The sequence below is a fragment of the Bufo gargarizans genome, chromosome 2 (assembly GCF_014858855.1).
Source record: "Bufo gargarizans isolate SCDJY-AF-19 chromosome 2, ASM1485885v1, whole genome shotgun sequence".
Taxonomy (NCBI): domain Eukaryota; kingdom Metazoa; phylum Chordata; class Amphibia; order Anura; family Bufonidae; genus Bufo; species Bufo gargarizans.
The window spans coordinates 61,725,954-61,753,831 of NC_058081.1; the positions used below are offsets into that span (position 1 = coordinate 61,725,954).

General features: G+C 46.4%; 1 protein-coding gene across 1 annotated transcript; it reads right to left on the reverse strand.

Moving 5' to 3' along the window:
- LETM2 (leucine zipper and EF-hand containing transmembrane protein 2) lies at positions 1-26,939 on the reverse strand. Its single transcript, XM_044279033.1, has 11 exons — positions 26,799-26,939; positions 24,792-24,853; positions 22,715-23,084; positions 22,127-22,270; positions 21,424-21,564; positions 19,671-19,874; positions 14,146-14,265; positions 13,942-14,058; positions 9,304-9,390; positions 4,867-4,926; positions 1-1,000 (listed from the first exon to the last, which is right to left on the reverse strand). The coding sequence occupies exons 2-11, from the start codon at positions 24,836-24,838 to the stop codon at positions 974-976; spliced, it is 1,317 nt and encodes a 438-aa protein (XP_044134968.1). The 5' UTR covers positions 24,839-24,853; positions 26,799-26,939; the 3' UTR covers positions 1-973.
- Between the last annotated feature and the right edge of the window lie 939 nt (positions 26,940-27,878).

Below are 27,878 nucleotides of genomic sequence, written 5' to 3' on the forward strand. Positions count from 1 at the left end.
TATTTTTAGTTATTTTATGGGGAATACAGGTAATTACTAAGACAGACATGTCGGGAAAGAGGACACATCCTCTATAAAAGGGGCAATAGATGAATTCATATATTTGAAATTAGGATTCAGTGATCAAGATAAAATATTCTTTTTTTTGTTTTTAAAAAAAAAGTCCCTCTTTTTTGGCCAGAAATATGAAGGTCATTTGCCACTGCCAAAGCTTATTCAGTGTGAGAAGAGATGACTAGCACCAAAGGCGAAGCCTGTGCCAAATGACAAGACTTGTGATTAGTGCCCCAGATTGTGCTGGGATTTCCTGCTGTGATAGAATGCCTCCGTATGTGAGGCAAAAAAAAATCACCCATGCACTGAAAAAGGTAAAAATCCATATAAAAAATAATCATGCTGCGGAAAGAAAATCTGCACTGCATCTCCACGTGGACCTGTTAAGATCTCATCCACCTTGCGGTGAACGTAAAACGATGCAGATTTTCTCTGCACATCCGCAACATATCTGCTACATGTGTACCTACCCTTAGCGGCAGAAGGAGCTGCATCAACTACTGCCATGGCTGCTGTAGATACATCCACAGGCTTCGCCTATAGCTCAGACTAAGAGCTAAGTAGTCCCTATTCCATGCAGGTACAGTTTCAAGTTCACAAATCCTTTCATCATAAAATACACTATAAAAATAAATCAATAAGAAATAAATCCCCCGAGCCTTTGCACACACTCCGATAGTTCCTACGTGGTACGCACTCCGAGAATTTCATTCATTCATTATCAGAAGCCTGGCATTCAGCACGGCCTTACAGTGCACCAGAGGCATTTGTAGAGGATCCCACAGCTCAGACGTTAGGTCCACTGGGTGACGACCGCTCAGGCCGTACCGCAGGTCCTAGAGGAGAGCTCTTCTTTACTGACACATCCATATTCTCGCTTGCAATCTGTAAAGTGACACGTAGACGTCCTCGGTTCTTCTTACACTCCATTGGCGCTGGCTTTTGCCTGTAGGAACAAACAGTAAGATCAGTGTCCCGAAAGATCCCAGGACACGGCAGTAGACCAAGATTAAAAGGGTTGTCCAAGATACCGATAATTAAAAATCTCCAGCAAGCCCTCCCCCACCAATTTTCTAAGATAAAAAAAATCATGTTTTACTTAAAGGGTTGTCTCATTTTAGCAAATGACATTTATCATGTAGAGCAGTTAATACCAGGCACTTACTAATGTATTGTCATTGTCCATATTGCCTCCTTTGCTGGCTGGATTCATTTTTCCATCATATTATACACTGCTTGTATCCAGGGGTTATGATCACCCCTCAAATCAGGCAGCGGCGGTCGTGCTTGTAAACTATAGGAAAAAGCACTGGCTTCTCTGGTGCCCGGGACCATGGGAGCAGATCCCGTCCCAGCCACCGCGTATCTGCCCTGCAGCGTTCTCTGTAATCCCTGGATACAAGCAGTGTATAATGTGATGGAAAAATTAATCCAGCCAGCAAAGGAGGCAATATGGACAATGACAATACATTAGTAAGAGGCTTGTAGTAAGTTTCTCTACATGATAAATGCTATTTGCTGAAGTGAGACAACCCCTTTAACTCCTTCTCCAGCGCAGTTTTCTGTGGTGCTGGTCCGGTCGTCCTGCCACTAGAGAACGTCACTGGAAAAATTTGTGAATATAACATGATTTTAAAAATGTATTTTAGGTAACTGGGGGACTTATCAGAGATTTTTTAATCATCATGGACAACCCTTTTAGCACAACCAATAAACAGCAGTCACTATGAATCCACCAGAAACTAGTGACATCACTGGTGACTTGAAATGTGGACTTCTAGGGCAATACACAGGGTCACCTAAGTGTCCTAAAGGGGGATTTCCATCTCAGACCTTGGCGAGACATCTCTAGGATAGGACATCTGTGTCAGGATAGCGGATCCCGGAGGTGGGGCCTGCACCTATCTCCAGAACAGAGCCACTGATGTGAAGGAGAGCACACCGCACAAGCGTAGCAGCTTCATTGCTATAGGAGTTCTGAAAACAGCCAAGTGCTGGCTCTGATGTTTCCGTGGCAGTGAGTGGAGAAGTGGCCACGCATGTGTGGCATGCTCTCCATTCACTACTGCGGGACTTCCAAAAATAGCCGTGCGTGGCTATTTCAGAACTCTCATAGCAATGAATGGAGAGCACACTGTGCAAGCGCTGTGAGCTCTCCTTCCCTTTTGGGGGCACCATTCTGGAGACTCGCACCTATCTGACACTGATGGCATATCCTAGCGATGTCTCACCAATGCCTGGGGTGGGAATATCCCTTTAGAGGATGCAGTATGGGACCCTTTCATACACAAGTACGTGTTTCTATTGCAAGCCACTGATATACAGGGTAGTCATCCACCAGGTGGCGCTAGAGTGTCAGCTTCAGTCCTCCTGAATAAGTTGTGACACAACTGTACGTCCACTGCAATAAGCCTCATGTGCTGTTGTCAGAGCCGGAAGATTACACAGAGATGTCGGCACCGCTTATCTCTTCCGGCAGAACCACTCTATTGCACATAACAGTTCTGGAAAGTTACTTTTACTGTGCCAACTGCTGACGGAGGTACATCCTCGCTTTAAACCAAGATAAAATAAGAGGTTTTTTTCAGCAGCTGCAGTTCGTCTTCTACAGTTCTGCATCCCATCCCATCAGAGAGGAGACCCTTGTATTCTGTGCAGGCGCTGAATAGCAAATGGATGCATCTAGCGCTGAGAAACCTGAGCAAGCGGCTGCTGCCACCTTACAGGCCGTGGATGCGGAGGGTGACAAATAAGTTTGGATTACCTGATGTCGGGGCAGCTGGGGGTCAGTATACAGCCCTGTATGCTTGTAATGCCATTTTGAAAAGTTAAATTAGAAATTGGCCAGCCCCTTTAAAGTGGTTTTCCAAGTGTTTCATACTGATGACCTAAACTCAAAACTGGTCATCGGTATCTGATCGATGGGGGTCCCACACCTGGCACCCCCAGGATCAGCTTGTTACCCTAGGCCAGTGACGTCACGGTCATCGTCGCAGTGCAGTTCCATTCAAGTGAATGAGTTGCACACCTACAATCCAATGAATGGTGCTGTGTGTGTAAGGAGGACTGGGCTTCTTCAAACAGCTGATTGGTGGGGGTGCTAGGAGTCGGACCCCCACTTATCAGATACTGATGACTTATCCTGAGGAGTCATCAGCATAAAACACTCTGAAAACCCCTTTGAGAGGTTTTCCACCTGGGACAATACCTCATTTTTAGAAGAGTCCCTTGGCAATAAGCAGCGCGCACAGTTTCACCCTGCCAGTGAAAAAGCAGTAAGTGTTCAGCTTTCCTTCAGCATCACCACAGGGGTTATCCCATCACAGACAATGGGGGCATATCGCTAGGAAATGCCCCCATTGTCTGGTAGGTGCAGGTGCCAACTCTGGGACCCGCACCTACACAGAGAACAGAGTGGGGTGTCTGGAGGACCCGGGTTTCCCGGAGTCCGGCCACCACCAAGCGCTCTCCCCATTCAAGTGAATGGGAGTGCACTGTGCTAGCGTGGCCACCGCTCCCATTCATTTCTATGGGGCCAACGTAAATAGCCGAGCCAGCGCTCGGCTATTTTCGGCGGCTCCATAAAAATGAATAGAGATCGGCTGGGCATGCGCAGTCACGCGCCGCCACGTTCTCGGTGTAGGACCCGCACCTATAAGACAATGGGGGCATATCCTAGCATATCCTTTAAGCATTACACAGTGTCCATTCACATCAATGAGCCATTCGTGCAAGGCCTCATGCACATGACCGTATTTTTGGTCCATGTCCAATCCACATATTTTGCGGATCACACACACAAACCTATTCATTTCTAAGGCCCCCCCGCGTATTTGTGCGCGCGTTTGTGTAATTGACTGCAGTGTTGTCCAATGAGTCTATGGCCAAAACGTGCGACAAACGCCCCAAAAAAAGCTCAAGAACTTGTTTATGCGTCGGGCGTTTTACAGCGCGTTCAAACGCGCTGTAAAACGCTCAAGTGTGAACCAGGGCCATAGGGAAGCATTGGTTTTCACCCGTTGAGCGTTTTACAGCGCGTTTGAACGCGCTGTAAAACGCTCAGGTGTGAACTTAGGGTAAGAGTTGAGGATCCTGAGCAGAGGCCTCTATTAACTCATATAGCATATAAGACACAGGGTTTTCCAACAGCCCCTTAAAGGGAACCCGTCACCTCCAAAAACCATCTGAAGCCGCCAGCAGTACCTGAGAGTAGCCAGCCGTGTGTTTCTGACGATTGTTTTGTTACTGAAGGCAGATGTGGCAAAAGCTCTAAAAACGTCCCTTTATCCCCTGCCCGGCGCGCTTCGCCACACATGCTTGAAGTCCAGGGGGCAGCGGCCTCCTTGCCTCAAGTCACGGTAAACGCGCCCCCTTCCCTGCCCCTTCGCTGTGACTGACGGCGCTTATGCAGAGAGTTTGGCAAATCCAGCCAAACTGCCGGCTGTCAGTCACAGCGAAGGGGCAGGGAAGGGGGCGCGTTTACCGTGACTTGAGGCAAGGAGGCCGCTGCCCCCTGGACTTCAAGCAGGTGCGAAGAAGCGCGCCGGCAGGGGATAAAGGGACGTTTTTAGTACTTTTGCTGCATCTGCCTTCAGGAAGAAAGGCATCATCAGAAACATGCTGCTGGCTACACGCAGGTACTGCTGGCGGCTTCAGATGGTTTTGGGAGGTGACAGGTTCCCTTCAAACAGTGTCTCCATCACAAAGCTCGACATTACAGTAAACGCACGGCAGTGGAAGCTCTGAGACAGAGTTCCCCTTTAACAGAATCACACAGACATAAATCCCTAATGCTTTATTGGTACAACTTACACTTTCTTTGGCCTGGAGTGTAGGGTCCTGGATGAGGGTTTTTGGTGTAATGTTCTCCGCCTGTAGGATCAGTAGAAACAATAAGAAATGCAGTTACCGGCTATAGCTGCATCACATCACCAATACAGCCAAATGATGGCACCAAGGCAAGCGATTGTGGCCTGCCATCTACAGTGACAGGGTCAGCAGCACATCTAGGCCTCTTTCTGGGAAAGCTGGGTGGCAAAATCAGTTGGATCTGTAACGGCCACCATACTGATTGCCACCTAACCTCAAGAAATAAGACAGACGTTTCAGACTAGAACAGTGGACAGCAACCTTCGGCCCTCCAGCTGTTTTGAAACTACAATTCCCAGCATGCTCCATTCACTTCTATTGGAGTTCTGAGACAAACACAGCAAGTGTGCATGCTGGGAGTTGTAGTTTCACAACAGCTGGAGTGCCGGAGGTTGCCTACCCCTGGACTAGAAGATGCACACTTTAGTAATAAAAAAATAAAAATAAAATCAGAGCTCTGCCCAATCATACAGGGCTGTTCTCGATACTGATCTATATAAGACAAGACCGAGGATTAGGCCACCAGACACTACCCCATCTGTATCCTAAACCTCAAGGGATTTAAATATTAAAAGGGGTATTCCAGCAGAATAAAAAGGTCTGGAATTCTGTAAAAAAAAAAAATATATAGATATACAGTGGGATGCGAAAGTTTGGGCAACCTTGTTAATCGTTATGATTTTCCTGTATAAATCGTTGGTTGTTACGATAAAAAATGTCAGTTAAATATATCATATAGGAGACGCACACAGTGATATTTGAGAAGTGAAATGACGTTTATTGGATTTACAGAAAGTGTGCTATAATTGTTTAAACAAAATTAGGCAGGTGCATAGATTTGGGCACCACAAAAAAAGAAATTAAATCAATATTTAGTAGATCCTCCTTTTGCAGAAATTACAGCCTCTAAACGCTTCCTGTAGGTTCCAATGAGAGTCTGGATTCTGGTTGAAGGTATTTTGGACCATTCCTCTTTACAAAACGTCTTTAGTTCATTCAGGTTTGATGGCTTCCGATCATGGACAGCTCTCTAAGTCACACCACAGATTTTCAGTTATATTCAGGTCTGGGGACTGAGATGGCCATTCCAGAACGTTGTACTTCGTGTTCCTCTGCATAAATGCCTTAGTGGATTTTGAGCAGTGTTTAGGGTCATTGTCTTGTTGAAAGATCCAGCCCCGGCGCAGCTTCAGCTTTGTCACTGATTCCTGGACATTGGTCTCCAGAATCTCCAGAACCTCCATGCATCACGCCCCTTGTTATGGCCAAATAACTCAATTTTAGTTTCATCAGTCCACAGCACCTTATTCCAAAATGAAGCTGGCTTGTCCAAATGTGCTTTAGCCCACCTCAAGTGGCACTTTTTGTGCTGTGGGCGTAGAAAAGGCTTCCTCTGCATCACTCTCGCATACAGCATCTTCTTGTGTAAAGTGCGCCGAACGGTTGAACGATGCACAGTGACTCCATCTGCAGCAAGATGATGTTGTAGGTCTTTGGTGCTGGTCTGTGGGTTGACTCTGACTGTTCTCACCATTCGTCGCTTCTGTCTATCCGAGGTTTTTCTTGGTCTGCCACTTCGAGCCTTAACTTGAACTGAGCCTGTGGTCTTCCATTTCCCCAATATGTTCCTAACTGTGGAAACAGACGGCGGAAATCTCTGAGACAGCTTCTGTATCCTTCCCCTAAACCATGATGGTGAACAATCTTTGTCTTCAGGCCATTTGAGAGTTGTTTTGAGACCCCCATGTTGCTACTCTTCAGAGAAAATTAAAAGAGGAAGGAAACTTACAATTGACCCCCCTAAATACTCTTTCTCATAATTGGATTCACCTGTGTATGTAGGTCAGGGGTCACAGAGCTTACCAAGCCAATTTGAGTTCCAATAATTAGTTCTAAAGGTTTTGGAATCAATAAAATGACAACAACAACAGTGCCCAAATTTATGCACCTGCCTGATTGTGTTTAAACAATTATAGCACACTTTCTGTAAATCCAATAAACTTCATTTCACTTCTCAGATATCACTGTGTGTGTCTCCTATATGATATATTTAACTGACATTTCTTATTGTAACAACCAACGATTTATACAGGAAAATCATGACGATTAACAAGGTTGCCCAAACTTTCGCATCCCACTGTATTATATCCAACCAGTGATTAGTTGCCTTGCTGTGTCAGGACAGGAAGAGCACCGGAAACCGGCTGTGCAGGCGACACGTGAGGATGGGTACGGATTTTCAAAGAAAAATATACTTTTTACTTAGTTTTTTATGTTACCTGTTAAAGGGTTGGCCACTTGCTGGCTACTTGTGACCAATGTGTGTAAGATAACTATATAACACTTGTTAATATCTTCGTTCATGTTCTATGCAGTTTTCTTTATTTCATGAGTCATGTCCCCTTGTTGGGCAGATCTTCTCCTGTCCATAAGACGGCCGCTGATGGAGGGTCATGTGACCAGGCAAATCACCCCTCCGGGTGATGTCTCCTGCATTCAAACACACTGGACAGGGAAGAAATCATTGACGCTATTTGCCTGGTCACGTGACCCTCCATCAGCGGCCATCTTATGGACAGGACCTCTGTGTGGGCAGCACACAAGACTTGGTAAAGGGGCATACCTTATGAACTATAGAAAATGGGGAATCATTTCAACTAAGGCTATATTCGTAAGTGCCATATAACCATCTTCTATAAATACTGGGCAATAGTAACCAAAAAGTGGCCATCCCCTTTAATAGAATTATTTAGGAATCGGACATCACGAGAGACTGTGGCCCAGATTTAATAAATAGAAGACTTAAAGGGGTTGTTTCACGTCAGCAAATAGCATTTAGGCTACTTTCACACTTGCGCTTTCCCTTTCCGCTATTGACATCTGTTATAGGATCTCAATAGCGGAAGAAAAACGCTTCAGTTTTGTCCCCATTCCTTGTCAATGGGGACAAAACTGAACAGAACAGTGCACTAGAATGCATTCCGTTCCGTTTGGTTGCGTCCTCATCGCGGACAGAAAAACGCTGCAAGCTGCGTTTTTTCTGTCCAGCATGGGATGCGGAGCAAGACGGATCCGTCATGACACACAATGCAAGTCAATGGTACCAGATCCGTTTTCTAGGACACAAAAAAAAAAAAACGGATCTGGCGCCCATTGACTTACAATGGTTTTAGTGACGGATCAGTCATGGCTATTTTAGGGATAGTGACAGAAGTGTTTTTGCTGAACCCTGCCGGATCCAGCAAAAACGGTAGTGTGAAAGTAGCCTCATTATGTAGAGGAAGTTACAAGGCACTTACTAATTTACTGTTATTATCTATATTGCATCCGTTTCTGGCTAGACTCACTTTCCCATCACATTATACACTGCTCGTTTCCATGGTTATGACCACCCTGCAGCAGTGGTCGTGCTTGCACACTATAGGAAAAAGCACCGGCCTATGTGCAGTCCCACGCGGTCCCAGCCACCAGAGAGGACGGCACTTTTTCCTATATTGTGCAAGCACGACCACCGCTGCTGGATTGCAGGGTGGTCGTAACCATGTGAAATGAGCAGTGTATAATGTGATGGAAAAATGAATCCAGCCAGTAAAGGAAACAATATGGACAATCACAATACATTAGGAGGTGCCTGGTATTAACTTTCTCTACACAATAAATGCTATTTGCTGAAGTGAGACAACCCGTTTAAGCCTCCTTCACACCTCAGCGAGTCACGGACATGTGTTTTCCATGTTCTCCTCAGACCCACTGATTTCAATGTGTTCATTTACACATCACAGATTTTCCACTGACTGTGGGTTGGTTGAAAAACCAGGGAGACCATGCGTTTATGAGTCTGTGGAAACTACTGACACAGCACAGGTGGCATCTGTGTTCTGCTGGCGATTTTCACGGACCATTGGTAGGAGATGCTCTGTTTTTAGCCTAACAGGGTCCATGTAATATGGATGATACACGAAGGGCAAAAAACACACAAGGACCAAAAACTGGCCATTTTTTCCACAGATTTTATCAAGAACACAAGAGCTTGAAAGAGGCCTTAGAGCGGCGCTCTGGGCCTGCACAGATCTATCACAGGGGCTCAGGCTGGATGGGGAATCTGCGTAGAAATCCTAGATGTGCCAAATTCTGCCAAACTGCACCAGCTTTTCAGACACATTCTAGGCGCACACACATTAGTAAATCTGGGCCCGTATTTGCTGCTTTTCTTAATGAGGGTAAAAGGCCTTTATGTCGTCAGCTATAAATTACCGACAAAACCAGATACAAAAGCTTGACTTTGCGTCACGGTATACAAGGCGATGGTGTATAAGAAGGAATAAGTAAAGGTAATGTGTAAGGCCTGGTAGCGGTCTTACCCCTCACACTGTTCATTACCTGCACGTCTTGTAAGACGGGCGCTGGGTCCGTTAACGTCTCTTTGGAGTCTGGATGCGGTGCTGATGGAGAGCTGCTCTTTGGTGCCTGTGAGAGGCATAAGACATATGTACCATGGATAACAATGGGCAAATATCCTTATACGGGGTTATATACAGGGACGCTGTATCATCTGCACACCCTCAATACAGTAACATATAAACTTTATATTTCCTATGCTTGTCATGCTCTATAGCTGCCCATACATGTGCGTGGGGAGCTCCCGTCTCTCCCCGACAGATGATGATGATGGAGGCAAGGATTGGGCGATCCTTTTGTTTTCCCAGGAGACAAGCCACCACCAGAAGTGTCTCCCCATAGCATACACAGACACGTTCAGCTTAGGGACGCCGGTAGGCATAGCAGTCGGCTGAACGATCAGCTATTGAATGTGTATGCCCAGCTTTACCCTTTGTATCTTAAGGCCTCTTTACACTGCCTAATGTATGGGCAGATTATCGGTAATGGGGGTTCATGTGAACGCTCATTGGCGATAATCTGCCGGTGTAAAGGTGCCGCCGATTACCCGATGAACAAGTGAAACAGTCATTCGTATGGTGAAAGAATATTAGGCGTTATTAGGACGAGCGATAGCATTAGCGATGATTCCTCCCCATACCGTGGAGGAGATCGCTGCATGTAAATGGAGTGGTCTCATTCACCGACGAGCAGGCGATTGTCAGGAGGGAACACTCCCTTCCCGACAAGTTGAGAAGTGTAAAGGGGCCTTAAGGCATGCACGGAAAATGAAGTACTTTCTGCTCCATAGTCACTTATTTTAGAGTGACACGTCTGACACAGATCCTGCACCGCCCAGGCCGACCTTCTGTTCATCCATTAGAAAGATACTCCTCTTTCTTCTCAGATCTTGTATGAAAGATAAAGCCCAGACAGCCTGGGAGTGACGGGATCCTGCTTATGTCATCGCAGCTTGCGCAGGGTTAAGGTGGATTTACACAGCCCGATTTTCTGGCAGATTATCAGTTCCTGCGAACGCTCCTTCCAGACAATCTGGCCATCTAAACGAACAAGCGTTTCACTCGATCCTGTTGTTCGAGCAGGCACCTCAATCATCGTTTCTGGGCAGCAGATTGTGCCATCCATACAGTGATCTGCTGCCGAGAAACAATGATTCTGTATGGGGATGAGGGACTGCAATAGCGATCCCTCATCCTCATACTGTGGAGGAGATCGCTGCATGTAAATGCAGCGGTCTCCTTCGCTTAACAAGCAGCCGACTGTCGGGAAGAAACGCTTCCTATCTGAGGTAACCAATCGGCGGTAACCTCGTGCTGTGTAAACCCACCTTTAGAGACAGGCAGACACGAGCTGGCCCGCCCTCAGGCTGAGAAAGGCAGCTGCAGCATCTGATGTGAACAAGACCCTGAGAAATGCGTGGAAATTGGTGGTGATGACCTGCAGGCACCCAGCATACTGAGGACCAGACCTGCAGATCATGCAGTTTCCCAAGTTATTCTGCAAACTGGAAACATGCCTTAGGGCTCATGCACACGACCACATGTATTTTGCGCTCTGCAAAAAATACGAATGACATCCATGTGCATTCCGTATTTTGCAGAAGGGAACAGCTGACCCTTCATAGAACAGTCCTTTCCTTGTCCTGTAATGCGGACAATAATATGACATGTTCTATTCTTTAGCGAAACGGACATACGGAGCAACTTCTGTCTTTTTTGCGGACCCACTGAAATGAATGGTTCCGCATATGGTCCGCAAAAAATGGAACGGACACGGAAAGAAAATACGTTCGTGTGTATGAGCCCATACGGCGAGAATATTGTCCGACACTAGAGATGACATCTTGCAGACACAAACATGGTAGTATGAGCTTGGTATTATTAAGACAGGCAGGTGTGCCAATGTCTGTGCCCCTCGTTTTCCGTAATTAAGCCCTAAGCAGTGTAGTCATGACAACAATCATCCCCCGATACCATGATGCGCACTTGTGTGTAATCTGCGGAGATCTCCCCTAATAACCATCCGGAGCAGGTGCTTTCAGAGAGAGGGGCGGCAAGATGTTTTTCCTTAATCCTTTAAATGAGAGCAGTGTTTGCAAAGGCTTAAAGGTATAATTAAAGGACAAACCTAGAGCTGGAGATCAGCCAGGCTTGTCAGCGCGCACAATGGCCGTCTCATACCGCACAAAGAAAGGGGGTTTTCCTTATTGCTAGCACTCAGCATGCAGGTGCCATTTTCTATTGCTGTAATATAGGCATTCCAGCTGTTGCAATAGTCCGACTCCCATCATCCCACATCAGTCTGAAGCCATACATACACTGTGCATAGGCTGGGAAAGGTTAGAACTGCAGAGAGGGCGATTTGGGAAGCAGTAAGGCCCTACTAAACTGGACAACCCCTCTGGGTTACAAAAATCTATTGGACACCTTTGGCTCCCAAGTCTAAAAATGTAAGCGTGAACTTATACTTTCTGGTTTCATTGGTGACCACTTTAGTTGCCTTTTGGCACCCTGATGAGGCTAGCTATGGCTTTCCACGCCCAGCGGTATGCCCTTTAAGCCATGCTCCAGTGCAACAGGGAGAGAAATTATGATCATGATGAGATTCTCATTTTTGAGCCCCCCCCCCCCCCCTCCTTTACTTGAAACTGGCTGACCTGTTACATGTGCGCTCAGCAGCTGAAGACATCTGTGTTGGTCCCATCTTCATATGTGCTCGCATTGTGTGAAAAATGATGTTTTAATATATGCAAATGAGCCTCTAGGAGCAACGGGGGCGTTACCGATACACCTAGAGGCTCAGCTCTCTCTGCAACTGCTGCGCCCACTGCTGCACTTTGACAGGGCCAGGCACGATGATGTTTTTACTTCTCAGCCCTGCCAATCAAAGTAGAGAGAGCAGAGCCTCTGAGTGTACCGGCAACACCCCCATTGCTCCTAGGGGCTCAGTTGCAGTAAAAACATCATCATGTCTGGCCTGTCAATCAATGTGCAATGGGAGTGCCAGTTGCAGAGAGAGCAGAGCCTCTAGGTGTAATGGTAACGCCCCCGTTGCTCCTAGAGGCTCATTTGCATATATTAAAACATTTTTCTCAGCAATGCGGACACATAGGAACATGGGACCAACACAGATGCCTTCAGCTGCTAAGTGCACACGTAACAGGTCAGCCAGTGTCATAGGTACAAATCTGATGGCAGATGCTCTTTAAAAGAGATCTGTCAGCAGTTTCATGCTGTCTTGTCTCTGGGCTACAGAAACTGGTGACAGAAACCCTGACTGAAACATAGAGGGGAGGGGGTCACTTTTTTTGTCATCTTCTTAAATTCCCTGGCGAAGCAGCTCCAGTGGGACTTGAGCAGTGTACTCCTCACAGTTCCCCTGCCCTCCCGCGGATGACTGATAGATTTCTTCATGTACTACGTATAGGGAGCAAGCTGCCAATCAGCTGAGAGTAGGTTGGGCAGCTGGGAGCTCATGAATACGAGGACCCCTGAGCGCATACATTGTATTCAGTGGTCCCGCTGGAGCTGCTCAATACTGATGATTAGAGAGGGAGAGAAAAAAGGTAAGTGACCCTGACTTTTGTGGAAAGTTACTGGCACCAGTTTATGCTACCTTCGGACAAGGCAGCATAAAACTGCTGACAGATTCCCTTCAGGCCACCATCACACATTTTTGGTGGGCTTGTAAGAAACACCATAAGATTTATGTTTGTTTTTTTTAACACATCTGTACTGTGTTTCACAGACATCAGCTAATATCTGAAGGTGGTGTCCCCCCTCACCGACGGCTCAAAAAAATGCAGCAAAAAAAAAAAAAATTATGTTAAAAGAAAAACAGAAAATAAAAATATAAAACTTCTTAAAAAGCTTCAACTGAGCGTTGCTAAGGAGAATCGGTCTTTAGCCTAACAAGTCAGGCAGGGCGATGGGCAGTGATCGGACACATTTACATAGTCCGGGACTGGAGTAGTGATAGGAAGCACCTGGAAACATCTCTGGATGTTACACGCAGGTGTCTTCAGTGCGCAGTAATAGCTGAAGACACTCTCCTCAACAGTGCGGTCAGAGCTCTGCTAAGACGACTTTTTACACCAACATCTTTCCCTAATGAATTACGTTACAAAAATACACTATATAAGGGTCCATTCAGACGTCCGTAAGTGTTTTGCGGTCTGCAAATTGTGGATCCGCAAAACACGGATACCAGCCATGTATGTTCCGCATTTTGCAGACCGCACATGGCCGGCGATTGCGGAGAAGAATAGGACATGCTCTATCCTTTTGGTGGAGCCGTGGAACGAAACTACGTCCCTATTAAAATTAATGGGTCCGCACCCGTCCCGCAAAATTGCGGAACAGACGCGGAGCCAGAATTACGGACCTGTGAATAGACCCTGACACTGAAACAACAGTTACACTTTAAGGAGTCCAAGTGCCAAGATCAGCAAGTCGCGTAGCAGCAGTAAATCAGTCATGGTCGCCCTTCCTGCGAGATCACACGGACACAATTGTTGGTGAAACAACTGCACGTATTCCCTTGTGGTTTTGCCTTGGTTTTCTGCTGTTCTACTCCCACAAAATGTTAAGACCTTCTCACAAAGTTGAGGGGCTAACTCACCTCCACGGTCTGTTTCACGGGCAGAATGGGCTTGGGCTTGACATCGGTCAGATACAGGGCTCTGGAGAGCAGCAGGAGAGACGGAGGAACATTCTCCGTTAAATGGAGATCCAGCCACTGGGAAAGAACAGGAGATGTTAATGGTGGTACCATGCAGCGTGCAGGACTGCGCCACTGCTGGGGACGTCAGACAGAAGTCAATACCTGCTTGATCTGATCTCGGAGCTGTTCTTCTGTGAGACCCAGAGACCTCATACCTCGCGTCCTGCTGGCGGCCTGAAGCTCGGCTACAGTCAGGTTGCCCACTCCTTCTTTTGAGATCATCTTAAGAGAAAAGAAACATCTGTAAAACCAATGAATGTTCTTCTAAACTACATCTAAGAGTCCCAGAATTCATGCATATCCTCTGCTAAAGTCAATAGGGCACATTTTCGGCTGCATTTGTCAGTGGCTAGGAGGTAGGTCGCTGCAGAAGAAAACCGTTTTGACTGCAATGGTACAGCAAGCAAGTTCATCTCCTACGTCCTAGGGGCTGTCTAGGATTAGGAAAAAGATGGCTGCTTTCTTCCAGAAACAGCATCACACCTGTCCGCAGGTTGTGTGTGGTACTGCAGTTTCAGCTTCAGTGGACAAGTGTGGTGCCATTTTTGGAGGAAAGCACCCATGTTTATCTCTAATCTTTGACAACCCCTTTAACCCCTTAAGGACCGAGGACGTACCGGTACGCCCTATTTCCCGAGTCCTTAAGGACCGAGGACGTACCGGTACGTCCTGACTTAAAATCTGCATTCCGGCGCCGCGGGGGTTAATCGGAACGGGACGCCGGCTGAAATCATTCAGCCGGCATCCCGTAACAATGCAGGGGGGGGTCATTTGACCCCCCCGTGTCGGCGATCGCAGCAAACCGCAGGTCAATTCAGACCTGCGGTTTGCTGCGCTTTTTGCCGTTTCTGATCCCCGCGGTCCCTGACCGCGGGGATCAGAAACTTCAGAGTGCCTAAAATCAATATTGCGCACCCCCCCCTGCACCCCTGCATGATTTGATGGCGGCGGGTGGTGCAGGGGGGGTGTCGCAGGCAGTGGGGGCGTTGCGGGAGGCGGGCGGTGCGGCAGGCGGGATCGCGATCCCCCGCCCGCCTCCCATTGCATAATCGTTGGCGTCTAGTGGGTTATACCAGGGTGCCAGCACATTGCTGGCACCCTGGTATAAACGGCTGACATCGGTGATGCGATGTCAGCCGTTTAACCCTTTCCATGCAGCGGTCCGTACGGACCGCTGTATGGAAAAGGTTAACAGCGCAAGGAGCTCCCTCCCTCTCCGATCGGGGGGCTGCTGTGCCTTTGCAGCCCCCCGATGGGAGAGGGAGAGAGCCCCCAGAGAGCCCCCCGAAGCCCCGTCCTCACCCTTCCCCGTCTGCGAAGTTGTGACAGACGGGGAAGGTTCCCATGGCAACAGGACGCCTGCTCAGGCGTCCTGCTGTCCATGGTGCTGAACAGATCTGTGCTGAAAGCATAGATCTGTTCAGTGTAAGTAAAATACAGTGCAGAAACCTATATAGTTTCTGTACTGTATTTTACAGACATCAGACCCACTGGATCTTCAAGAACCAAGTGGGTCTGGGTCCAATTTTTTTTAAAAAAAGTGAAAAAAGTTAAGATAAAATAAAAAAACATTTATCACTGAATAAAAATAAAAATAAAAAAATACACTACACATATTAGGTATCGCCGCGTCCGTAACGACCTGATCTATAAAACGGTCATGTTACTTTCCCCGCACGGTGAACGCCATAAAAAAAAAAAAAAAAAACTATGAGAAAATTGAAATTTTGCCCACCTTACTTCCCAAAAAAGGTAATAAAAGTGATCCAAAAAGTCGCATGTACGCCAAAATAGTACCAATAAAACCGTCATCTCATCCCGCAAAAAATGAGACCCTACTCAAGATAATCGCCCAAAAACTGAAAAAACTATGGCTCTTAGACTATGGAAACACTAAAACATGATTTTTTTTGTTTCAAAAATAAAATAATTGTGTAAAACTTTTATAAATAAAAATAAAGTATACATATTAGGTATCGCCGCGTCCGTATCGACCGGCTCTATAAAATTATCACATGACCTAACCCCTCAGGTGAGCACCGTAAAAAAAAAAGAAAAAAAAAGTGTAAAAAAAGCAATTTTTTGCCATCTTACGTCACAAAAAGTGTAATAGCAAGCGATCAAAAAGTCATATGCACCCCAAAATAGTGCCAATCAAACCGTCATCTCATCCCGCAAAAAATTAGACCCTACTCAAGATAATCGCCCAAAAACTGTAAAAACTATGGCTCTTAGACTATGGAGACACTAAACAATTTTTTGGTTTTAAAAATGAAGTTATTGTATAAAACTTACATAAATAAAAAAAATTGTATACATATTAGGTATCGCCGCGTCCGTGACAACCTGCTCTATAAAATTACCACATGATCTAACCTGTCAGATGAATGTTGTAAATAACAAAAAAAAAACGTGCCAAAAAAGCTATTTCTTGTTACCTTGCCGCACAAAAAGTGTAATATAGAGCAACCAAAAATCATATGTACCCTAAACTAGTACCAACAATACTGCCACCCTATTCCGTACTTTCTAAAATGGGGTCACTTTTTTGGAGTTTCTACTCTAGGGGTGCATCAGGGGGGCTTCAAATGGGACATGGTGTCAAAAAAACTGTCCAGCAAAATCTGCCTTCCAAAAACCGTATGGCATTCCTTTCCTTCTGCGCCCTGCCGTGTGCCCGTACAGCAGTTTACGACCACATATGGGGTGTTTCTGTAAACTACAGAATCAGGGCCATAAATAATGAGTTTTGTTTGGCTGTTAACCCTTGCTTTGTAACTGGAAAAAAAATATTAAAATGGAAAATCTGCCAAAAAAGTGAAATTTTGAAATTGTATCTCTATTTTCCATTAAATCTTGTGCAACACCTAAAGGGTTGACAAAGTTTGTAAAATCAGTTTTGAATACCTTGAGGGGTGTAGTTTCTTAGATGGGGTCACTTTTTTGGAGTTTCTACTCTAGGGGTGCATCAGGGGGGCTTCAAATGGGACATGGTGTCAAAAAAACTGTCCAGCAAAATCTGCCTTCCAAAAACCGTATGGCATTCCTTTCCTTCTGCGCCCTACTGTGTGCCCGTACAGCAATTTACGACCACATATGGGGTGTTTCTGTAAACTACAGAATCAGGGCCATAAATAATGAGTTTTGTTTGGCTGTTAACCCTTGCTTTGTAACTGGAAAAAAAATATTAAAATGGAAAATCTGCCAAAAAAGTGAAATTTTGAAATTGTATCTCTATTTTCCATTAAATCTTGTGCAACACCTAAAGGGTTGACAAAGTTTGTAAAATCAGTTTTGAATACCTTGAGGGGTGTAGTTTCTTAGATGGGGTCACTTTTTTGGAGTTTCTACTCTAGGGGTGCATCAGGGGGGCTTCAAATGGGACATGGTGTCAAAAAAACTGTCCAGCAAAATCTGGCTTCCAAAAACCATACGGCGCACCTTTTACTCTACGCCCCGCTGTGTGGCCGTACAGTAGTTTACGGCCACATTTGGGGTGTTTCTGTAAACAGCAGAGTCAGGGCAATAAAGATACAGTCTTGTTTGGCTGTTAACCCTTGCTTTGTTAGTGGAAAAAATGGGTTAAAATGGAAAATTAGGCAAAAAAATGAAATTCTCAAATTTCATCCCAATTTGCCAATAACTCTTGTGCAACACCTAAAGGGTTAACGAAGTTTGTAAAATCAGTTTTGAATACCTTGAGGGGTATAGTTTCTTAGATGGGGTCACTTTATGGAGTTTCTACTCTAGGGGTGCATCAGGGGGCTTCAAATGGGACATGGTGTCAAAAAAACTGTCCAGCAAAATCTGGCTTCCAAAAACCATACGGCGCACCTTTCACTCTACGCCCCGCTGTGTGGCCGTACAGTAGTTTACGGACACATATTGGGTGTTTCTGTAAACAGCAGAGTCAGGGCAATAAAGATACAGTCTTGTTTGGCTGTTAACCCTTGCTTTGTTAGTGGAAAAAATGGGTTAAAATGGAAAATTAGGCAAAAAAATGAAATTCTCAAATTTCATCCCAATTTGCCAATAACTCTTGTGCAACACCTAAAGGGTTAACGGAGTTTGTAAAATCAGTTTTGAATACCTTGAGGGGTGTAGTTTATAGAATGGGGTCATTTTTGGGCGGTTTCTATTATGTAAGCCTCGCAAAGTGACTTCAGAGCTGTAGTGGTCCCTAAAAATTGGGTTTTTGTAAATTTCTGAAAAATTTCAAGATTTGCTTCTAAACTTCTAAGCCTTGTAACATCCCCAAAAAATAAAATATCATTCCCAAAATAATTCAAACATGAAGTAGACATATGGGGAATGTTAAGTCATCACAATTTTTGGGGGTATTACTATGTATTACAGAAGTAGAGAAACTGAAACTTTGAAATTTGCTAATTTTTCAAAATTTTTGGTAAATTAGGTATTTTATTATGCAAAAAAATTAATTTTTTTGACTTTATTTTACCAGTGTCATGAAGTACAATATGTGACGAAAAAACAATCTCAGAATGGCCTGGATAAGTCAAAGCGTTTTAAAGTTATCAGCACTTAAAGTGACACTGGTCAGATTTGCAAAAAATGGCCTGGTCCTTAAGGTGAAAATGAGCCCGGTCCTTAAGGGGTTAAGCCGCACCCTTAACAAGTTTGGTACTAAAAACAAAAGTTTTTCAGGGTGCCAGGTTTTTAGTAGGGTATTCTCTTCATTGGTTTGCAGGAACTAAAAACAGGCGATTTGAAGGAGAAGAGACAAAATGTGATGCAAGATCACTGCATAAAAAAAATATATTTGTTGTTAGACTTAAAGGGGTTTTCCAACCCCATGAAATGTTGCCAAACCCCTGCTGATGCTTCCATGGGTCTCTATTTACTGGGCTCCGGAGATGACATGTCAAGCCGACATTGCTCACACTAGCTGCGTTGCATGGTGCAGAAGAAAGCCACCACATGCGTGTGCGTTCCCCTTGTGAGCAGAGAATTAAAGGGGTTGTGTCATCTCATACATTGGGGGCATATCGCTTATGCCCCCTATCTCTGGGACCCGTACCTATCTCTAAGACGGAGCCTGCAAAGAGAAGGAAAGCGGACTACGCATGTGCGCCCATCCTTCATTCATTTCTATAGGACTCCGGAAAACAGCCAAGCACTGGCTTGGCTATTTCCGCCAGCCACATAGAAGTGAATAGAGTGGTGGCCGTTCTTGCACGGTGCACTTCTTATTTAATTCTATGGGACTTCCGAAAATAGCTCAGCGCGCTGCTTGGCTATTTTTAGCACTCCCATATATATGAATGGAGGGTGGCCGCGCATGCGTAGTCCACTCTCCTTCTCTTTGCAGGGCCCAGTTTTAGGGATAGCTGCAGGTCCCTATCAGACATATCCTAGCAATATGCCCCCAATGTATGAGATGGGCCAACCCCTTTCATTTCGGATCTGAACATGTGCCAGTCCTGCTTTAACTTCCGGTATCATTGAAGAGAGAACCAGCGCAGGTGCAAAACAGAAGTGGATTCTCTGCCCACACAAGGGAAGACCTGCTCATGCGCCTGTCAGTAAGACTTTGTAGCAAACCAACGATCCGACAGCTGGCTTCACAAGACACTTGGTAGGTATAGTAAGGTTCAGAGGACACTTACCTCGTCATCGGCCTTTATGGATCGAAGCTTCATCAGCAGCTGGAACCGTAATAAGTTATTGGTGCCAATTGGTGGCAGCTCAAGCAGTCGGCACAGCGCCGCCAGCTGGGACCTCTCCAGGTGCTCCAGGGTCAGCTCGTCCTCAAACAGCTTAGAGAAGCGCACAATCTCTTGCGTGGTGGGCTGCTCGCCTGTGACTCGCACCTGGAACAACACAACTCTGGTATTGGAAAATTGACTTTAATGGCATTAAGCTGCAATACCAGACACAGCCCGAGGCAAAAGTGGCGCTATTTAAAAAAATAAAATAAATCCCTTTTATCTCAAAGAACTCCTGACATATATACATTATATACATTTTAGACATCACTGTATTCCTCGTGAAATAATTCTGCAGCTTAGAGCTCCGTGTTGTGCCATTCCTCCGTTATCCCCTAGAAATGTATGAATAAATTCACAACTTGCTGTTACCAGTTAGGAGTCGCTACCTACAAAGTCTGCAAAACCATTGCGGACTCCCCCCTCAGACATGTCGTCCATTTATTCCCCAGGAGGAATAACAGAGGAAAACATCAAAGCAGAGTCCCAAGAATAGATGCTGCGGCATTCTTATTTCATGGAGAATACAAGCTCTTACTAAACCAGATATGTCAGTAGAGGTGACCCGTCCTCTTTAACCTCTTCACCCCTGGAGGATTTTTAGTTTTTGCATTTTCATTCTTCAACTCCCTGCCTTTATGGGGCCATAACCTTTTTTTTTTTTTTTCCCCCCCATTCACATCGATGTATGAAGAAGTATTTTTTGCAGGACAAGTTGTACTTTCTAATGGCACCATTTACTATCACATACAATGTAGCTGGAAAAAGAAGTCCAAATAGGATGGAATTAAAAAAAAAAACAAAAAAAAAAAAAAGCCACTTCGACACAGTTTTAAGGTTTTTGTGTTTATGGCGTTCCCTATGTGGTAAAACTGACCTGTTACCTGCATTCTCTGGGTCGGTAGGATTACAACGATATCACATATGTATATATAGTTTTATCAAGTGTTTTAATACTGAAATAAAGTGAAAAAAAAAAAATATATATGAGCCATATTCTGACCCCCCATAACCTTTTTTGCAATTATGTGTACGGAGCTGTTTTTTGTGGGGCGATATGTAGTTCATCAATAACATTTAGGGGTGCATATGACTTTTTAATCACTTTATTTTTTTTTTCCATCTCGCCATATGGGATAAATAATTTCAATATATGGGTGTTTTTGCACGCAGTGATCCCCATGATGTTTAGTTTCTATTTTTTCTTATCTATTTTTAGATTTTCACACTTTTTAAAAGTTCCCACAGGGAACTTGTACATGTAATGATGAGATTGCTTCTCTCTTAGACTCCAATGCATTAGCACTGGAGTCTGAGAATTCCACCATGTTCCTATGGAGCCCTAGGACACAGGAACATTTTTGCAGCAGCCTCGGATCACTCAGCAGGACCGAGGCTACTGCACACAGTATCTGGTTCCCCCCGATCTCCGCTAGGGGGAGCCATTGCAGGCCTGGGAGGGCACGCTCCTGGGTTTTTCAGCTCCCAGATGCTGTGGTCAAATTTGACCACAGCATCTGAGGGGATAAATGACATTAGCCCCGGGTGTCTGCTGTTTAAAACAGCAATGGCGCCCACTGCTCTGACGAGTGGGATCCATCTTTAAAGACCGCCCAGCTCCGTAAATTACTGCTTTGCTCAAAGCATGACAAACCTGCTGGACGTAGGAAGAAAACTGCTGCTGTCTGTCCCCTCCGGTCTCTGCCTTGTTCCTTCGGGCCATCTCCGAGATCGTCTCCTGAAGAAACTTGGCCATCTCCAATTTGGCTCCCAGCTTCTTTTTCATCTTCTCCTCCTGATAAAAGTGCACAAGCCCCGAGAGATCACAATGAGATCACCATCCACAATGTACTGATATTATCCAATACGTAAGATGCAGCTCCAGCCTAAAGGCTCATGCACACAGCTGTATGTAATTTGCGGTCTGCAAAACACGGATCCGCAAAAAAATAAAAATAAAATAAAAAAATGACATCCATGTTGCATCTGTTTTTTTTTTTGCAGATCCATTGTAACAATGCCTGTCCTTGTCCGCAAAACGGACAAGAATAGGACATACTAAATTTTTTTGCGGAACGGACTTGCGGACATACCGATCTCATTTCCAGTCATTTCCAGTTTTTTTTGCTGCCCCATTGAAATGAATGGTTCCGCATAACGGAACGCACAAAAAATACATTCGTGTGCATTAGCCCCAAGACTGGCCATACAGCTATTCTTTCCCAACCGCCCACATGCGTGCAGTCTCAGAGACAGCGGCATACGCCACCGTCCCGACTATCGCCCTGTGTATTAGCCCTAGTTCTACTACTACAGTACCTTCAGCTCCTATACAAGCTGGGAACATTTCAACCAACCTTTTTCGACTCTGTTTCGAAGGTGGAAGGTAACATCTCAGGGAAGAGCTTCAGAAATACCGGCAGCAGAAACTCCATGAACGGGACTATAACAAAGACCATGAACGGAACCAGCCGGAACAGGTCAGCGCATGTCCGCATTAACTGGAGGACACAAGAAACACCCGGCACATAGTGTCAGAAGATGTGGACAACGCGTTTCTAGACATTGCTAAAGTACAAGGAAATTCAGCAAAGATTATTATTATTATTACAACTATCCAGAAATCAAAAGCTTTAAAGAGGACCTGTCACCGCTCCTGACACGCCTGTTTTAATAGCTACATACATTGTAATAACAATTCTGGAGCATCTATTCTCATGGCTTTATGTTGTACCATTCCTCTATTATTTCTATTAGAAGTCATGAATGAATTACTAGCAGTCTGCAGTAAGGGAACAGAGGGGCGGTAACCAGTTGGGGGGGGTGTACCTGCACAGACTCACTCTATCCAATCAGTGCTGCCATTGTCAGACTGTGCAGAAATAGCTGAAGATAACGCTTGAATTGTTATTTGGGGCGGTTTTGTAGACCACGTATTAACCTACCCGTCTTCTCTCCCTCCTGGTGAGGATCTGGCCATGGAGCAGCCTCCACACCATGCGAGCAGCCACTTTGGTGTCTATCCAGAGCAGACGAAACCCATGGTAAAAGTGTTTGATCTCATCCACCACTCTCTGGCCTAGAGACTTGGGGATCACCTGAGGTGACTTCTCAGGCACTTCGGTGGGAGGTGTCGATGGCGGTACGTTCTGCAGCTGTAACACTGAGGTGTGGAAATGCCGGTTGTTGATGGTTGGGTACATGAAATTTGTATGAGTCGCGCATCTCGCCATGGGGGGCAGGTGCCCATTTTGGTGATGGGATAAGGTGGAGAAGAGTGGACAGCTGTTCTTCTGAAGGACAAGACGGCAACTCCTGTAAACGATGGATCACATCAGTAAAAATACACCAGACCTCAGTTTATGTAAAAATGTCTTAGTTCTAGGGACTGGCGGAAGCTACAGGCCCAAAGCATGAAGCTGCACTACTGAAATTAACCAGCGTCGGTCATCAAAATCTGTGAAGTACAGAATTCTCATCAGAATCTTGAACTTCATCATATCACCATCTAATCCCAAACTGACTCGTCTACAGTACACAACGTCTCCATGACTAGGATGAGTTTTCTGAAGTCAGAATCAATCAGTAGTGCAGCCCCAGGCTTTAGGCCTGTATCTTCAAGTGATTAGATTATGTATAGAAACGGTTTTCACAAGGACACTGAAGGGTACCTCCAGTTATAAACAAGTTTCCAGAAGAAGAAACTCTGTAATATATCTTATTAAAGAACAATGCTTCCCCCGAGCTTCTTTCCTCCTCTTTCCCTTCACCCAGCCTTGTATCTCTTGTAGCACCCTCTCCATCTCCAGGTTCACATACAAAAGTCTATGTAAAGAGGAGGAGGAGGGAGGCGAGGAGGCTACTGCCAGCTACTAAGTAATTTAAAACCTCACTCTGAACAGTCTTATCTTACTAGATATAGTAGAGTCAAAAGTGCTGCAGAGCTAAGAACTGCAGTTTGTGTGACTCTCATTTCTCCCATCCTCTTCTTTCTCCCATAGACGTCAATATTAATAGCAGGAAAGAACAAAGCAGCCTGATAAAAGCAGATAGAAGCCTTTTTCTTTAATAGTATAGTATATATTACAAAGTTTCTTATATTCACATGCACTATTCATTGATGAAAAGCTGGTTTATAACTGGACGTATCATTTTATCACCCCTTTATGACCAAAAGTTTTGTTTTCATTGTCGCATTCCAAGAGCTGTAACTTTTATTTTTCCCTCTTCCGAGCGCTTCCGATCCGTGCCTCCGTTTCGCCAAAAGATACTAAATGTTCTATCTTTTGCCGTATCTTTCAGATCGCGGACACCTTGAAGTCAATGGGTCCGCATCCGCACCACAGAGTGCACAAGGCTGGTGCCCGTGCATTGCAGACCGCAGTTTGCGGTCCGCGGCACAGGCACAGAGCACTTACCTCTGTCTGAAAGGACCTAGCACTCAGAGAAGCTGCACTCCCCCTGCATGCAGAGCCTGCCACAGTGTCTAGGACAGGGATGTCAAAATGGCAGCCCTCCAGCTGTTTCAGAACTACAACTCCCACCATGCCCTGAAAGCTGTAGCCTGTCCTGGCACGATGGAAGTTGTAGTTTCACAACAACTGGAGGGCCATGAGTTTGACACACCTGGTCTAGATGAGGTGTGTCAACAAGATGGAGGTCGAACCAAAGATCAGGAGACTGTTGGGGAAGTTTTAGGACTGCGCACCAAAGGTCCTGGACTGAAGTAGTCAGAGAGTACGTAGTGTGGTCTAGACAGAGAGATGGCAGGAAGAGGGAGATTGCCAGAATAGGGGGTGAGGGGAGCATGTCACAGCCAGCAGGGGCTGGAGGAACAGAGAAGCCAAGAGATAGCAGGCCATAGTCAGGAGGGACAAGGTGGAGAGCACAAGTTGGCCTTTGTGAGCAGCATGCCCTGTACTGAATGAGTTGGAATCCCACCGGTCATACAAGAAGATGGCAGCGTCTTTTGCATTGTGATCAGTCACCATCTAGGGATCTGTGCGAGTGGTGACGTCTTACCGGGATCTGAGAGAAGCCAGAACGACACTGCAGCTGTACGAAGCCATCACTTTACTTCAGACCTGTAGAGATAAAAAGAAACAGCGTTACCGCCTGAGAGAGATCACCACTATGTCACCACTACAGCCCCCCCACCGGTAGTCACCCAGCTTTCCCAGACTTCTGCATATTTCTCCCGTACAACAGCCGGTAGTGACGCCAGCAGGAGCTTTGGGTGAGATAAGCAGCCGCCAGATCCATGTGGTGTCGCTGATCTCCAGTGAGATGTACTTGTAAACCCAGTGAATGTAGCACGGATGCTCGGAATCAGCTAGTCAGAAAGCAAACCGTCCGTACATTTGAGGATAGCAGCACCCCGAGGTCAGGGGATCACTGAAAACAGTACATCAAAGGGACTAATGCCCCAAATGAAAATGTCCTGTTGGTGGTTGCCCTAACCTCCACACCCCCAGTGATGCCACCAGCATCTTCAGTGACGTAACCAGCATCCCCCAGCGACGTCCCCAGTGCCCCCCAGCGACGTAACCAGCATCGCCCATCCCCCAGCGACATTACTAGCGAGGTCACCAGCAACCTCCAGAGACGTCACCAGCGTTCCCCAGAGACGTCACCAACGTCCCCCATCCCCAAGGAACGTAACCAGCATCCCCCAGCAACACCACCAGCATCCCCCAGCAACACCACCAGCATCCCCCAGCGACATCACCGGCGTCCCCCAGCGACGTCAAGGGACCTCCCCCATCCCCCAGCGACGTCACCAGTGTCTCCCAGCGACGTCACCAGCGCCTCCGCAGCGACGTTACCGGCGTCCCCCAGCGACGTCACCGGACCTCCCCCATAAGTGTCACCAGCGTCCCCCAGCGATGTCATCGGACCTCCCCCATCGACGATCCCCGGGTCCCCCAGCGACGTCACCAGGATCCTCCAGCGACGTCACCAGGGTCCCCCAGCGACGTCACCAGCGTCCCCCAGCGACGTCACCAGCGTCCCCCAGCGACGTCACCAGCGTCCCCCAGCGACGTCACCAGCGTCCCCCAGCGACGTCACCGGACCTCCCCCATAAATGTCACCAGCGTCCCCCAGCAACGTCACCAGCGTCCCCAAGCGATGTCATCGGACCTCCCCCATCAATGTCACCAGCGTCCCCCAGCGACGTCACCAGGGTCCCCCAGCGACGTCACCAGGGTCCCCCAGCGACGTCACCAGCGTCCCCCAGCGACGTCACCAGCGTCCCCCAGCGACGTCACCAGCGTCCCCCAGCGACGTCACCAGCGTCCCCCAGCGACGTCACCAGCGTCCCCCAGCGACGTCACCAGCGTCCCCCAGCGACGTCACCAGCGTCCCCCAGCGAAGTCACCAGCGTCCCCCAGCGACGTCACCAGGGTTCCCCAGCGACGTCACCAGCGTCCCCCAGCGAAGTCACCAGTGTCCCCCAGCGAAGTCACCAGGGTCCCCCAGCGACATCACCAGCGTCCCCCAGCGACCCCCAGCGACGTCACCAGCGTCCCCCAGCGACGTCACCAGCGTCCCCCAGCGACGTCACCAGCGTCCCCCAGCGACGTCACCCCTCTTTTTGACCCAAGTCGCTCTTTGCTCCTTAAATGTCCCTCTTTTTGATCTGAGGTATAGATTTGTATTATGACATCCACAATATTGACCCAGAAAGTGTTTCTCCAGTTCCTCTCTGTGTATTAGACCCATCTTTTATATTATTTATTGAAGGTGGGATTTTAGGAATTTCTATATTCAGAATATGTTTGTGCTATTTCGTAAGAGAAAACTATTGAAGTGTATGGATATGCAGGAAAAATGGGTCTTTCACACAATGAACCATAAGTGTAACTCTTTGACCATCCCAAAAGTTGTGAGGTCATGTTACCAGCACCCCCCACCCCCCCAATAACATCACCAGCACCCCCAGTGACGTCACCTTCTGAGAACTGGAAGCAACCCCTTAAAAAAGACGACCTGGTAACATCTACAAGATCACCATTATGCTGTACATACCTCACCAGGTCTGTAGTCCATGCCCCGGACGAATCTTCCTCCGGTTACGTCTTCCCTTGCAGTCCCCGGTGTCCCCTGACTGCACTTCCCCGGTCTCCCCCTTCACCTCTCCCTATCACCTCCTACACGACCGGGCCACAGTCATCAACAACCAGGCCACCGGCAGACGCGTCTCAGCCAATAGGAAAGCGCGCAGCGCCTCCACAACCTCTTTTGCGGACCAATCGCTGATGAGCGGGGGCGGGGCGTACAGCTCTCAGTGAGTAGTTGTTAGGTGATAGTCTGAACCCAGGACGTCAGCTCTCTTGCCCTTAATAGAAGCAGCTTCGGTGTCTGATCTGCGCATGCTCAGAAAGGGCAGCGCTACTGTGTATAGGAAATTGCTGGTAAAATAGACTTCCAATGTATTATCAGCTCCAATTATGGGTTAAGGACGTGTAATCACAGGGTTAAAACTGTCATGTATTAATATAACATTAATAATATAATAATAATAATAATAATAATAATAATAAATAGAATGATGCCACACTACTAAATGTATGGATGATTCAAACCCCAATATGTAAAGCATAGTAGACACTGTATACATGTTTTTATATATAATATCAATATCTATAGCTAAAAAATATTATTATTTTCTTTTGGGGGGGGGGGGGTTACAGCAAAAAAAAAACTAACTAAAAAAAAAAAAAAGCCAAATACTTGGAGCATCTGGCTGGACCATGGTTGATCAGAATTCTGGAAAGGAAATTTGTGTGGATATCCTGCCAGTGGTTACTGGAAAGCTAGCTCATATCATAGCAAAGTATATAACCATACAGTCCACAAATAACACCACTAGGGATGAGCGGACCTGTGAATGTTTGGGATCATCGGGTTCGGCTGAACTTCGGGTTACAGTTCGGGTTCGGGACCCGAACTTGACCCAAACTCAAACCTGAACCTGAACCCCATTAAATTCAATGGGGACCCGAACTTTGGGGCACTAAAATGGCTGTAAAATAGACATAGTAAGGGCTAGAGGGCTGCAAAAGGAAGCAACATCGGGGTAAGAGCAGGACAGTTGCCCTGCAAACA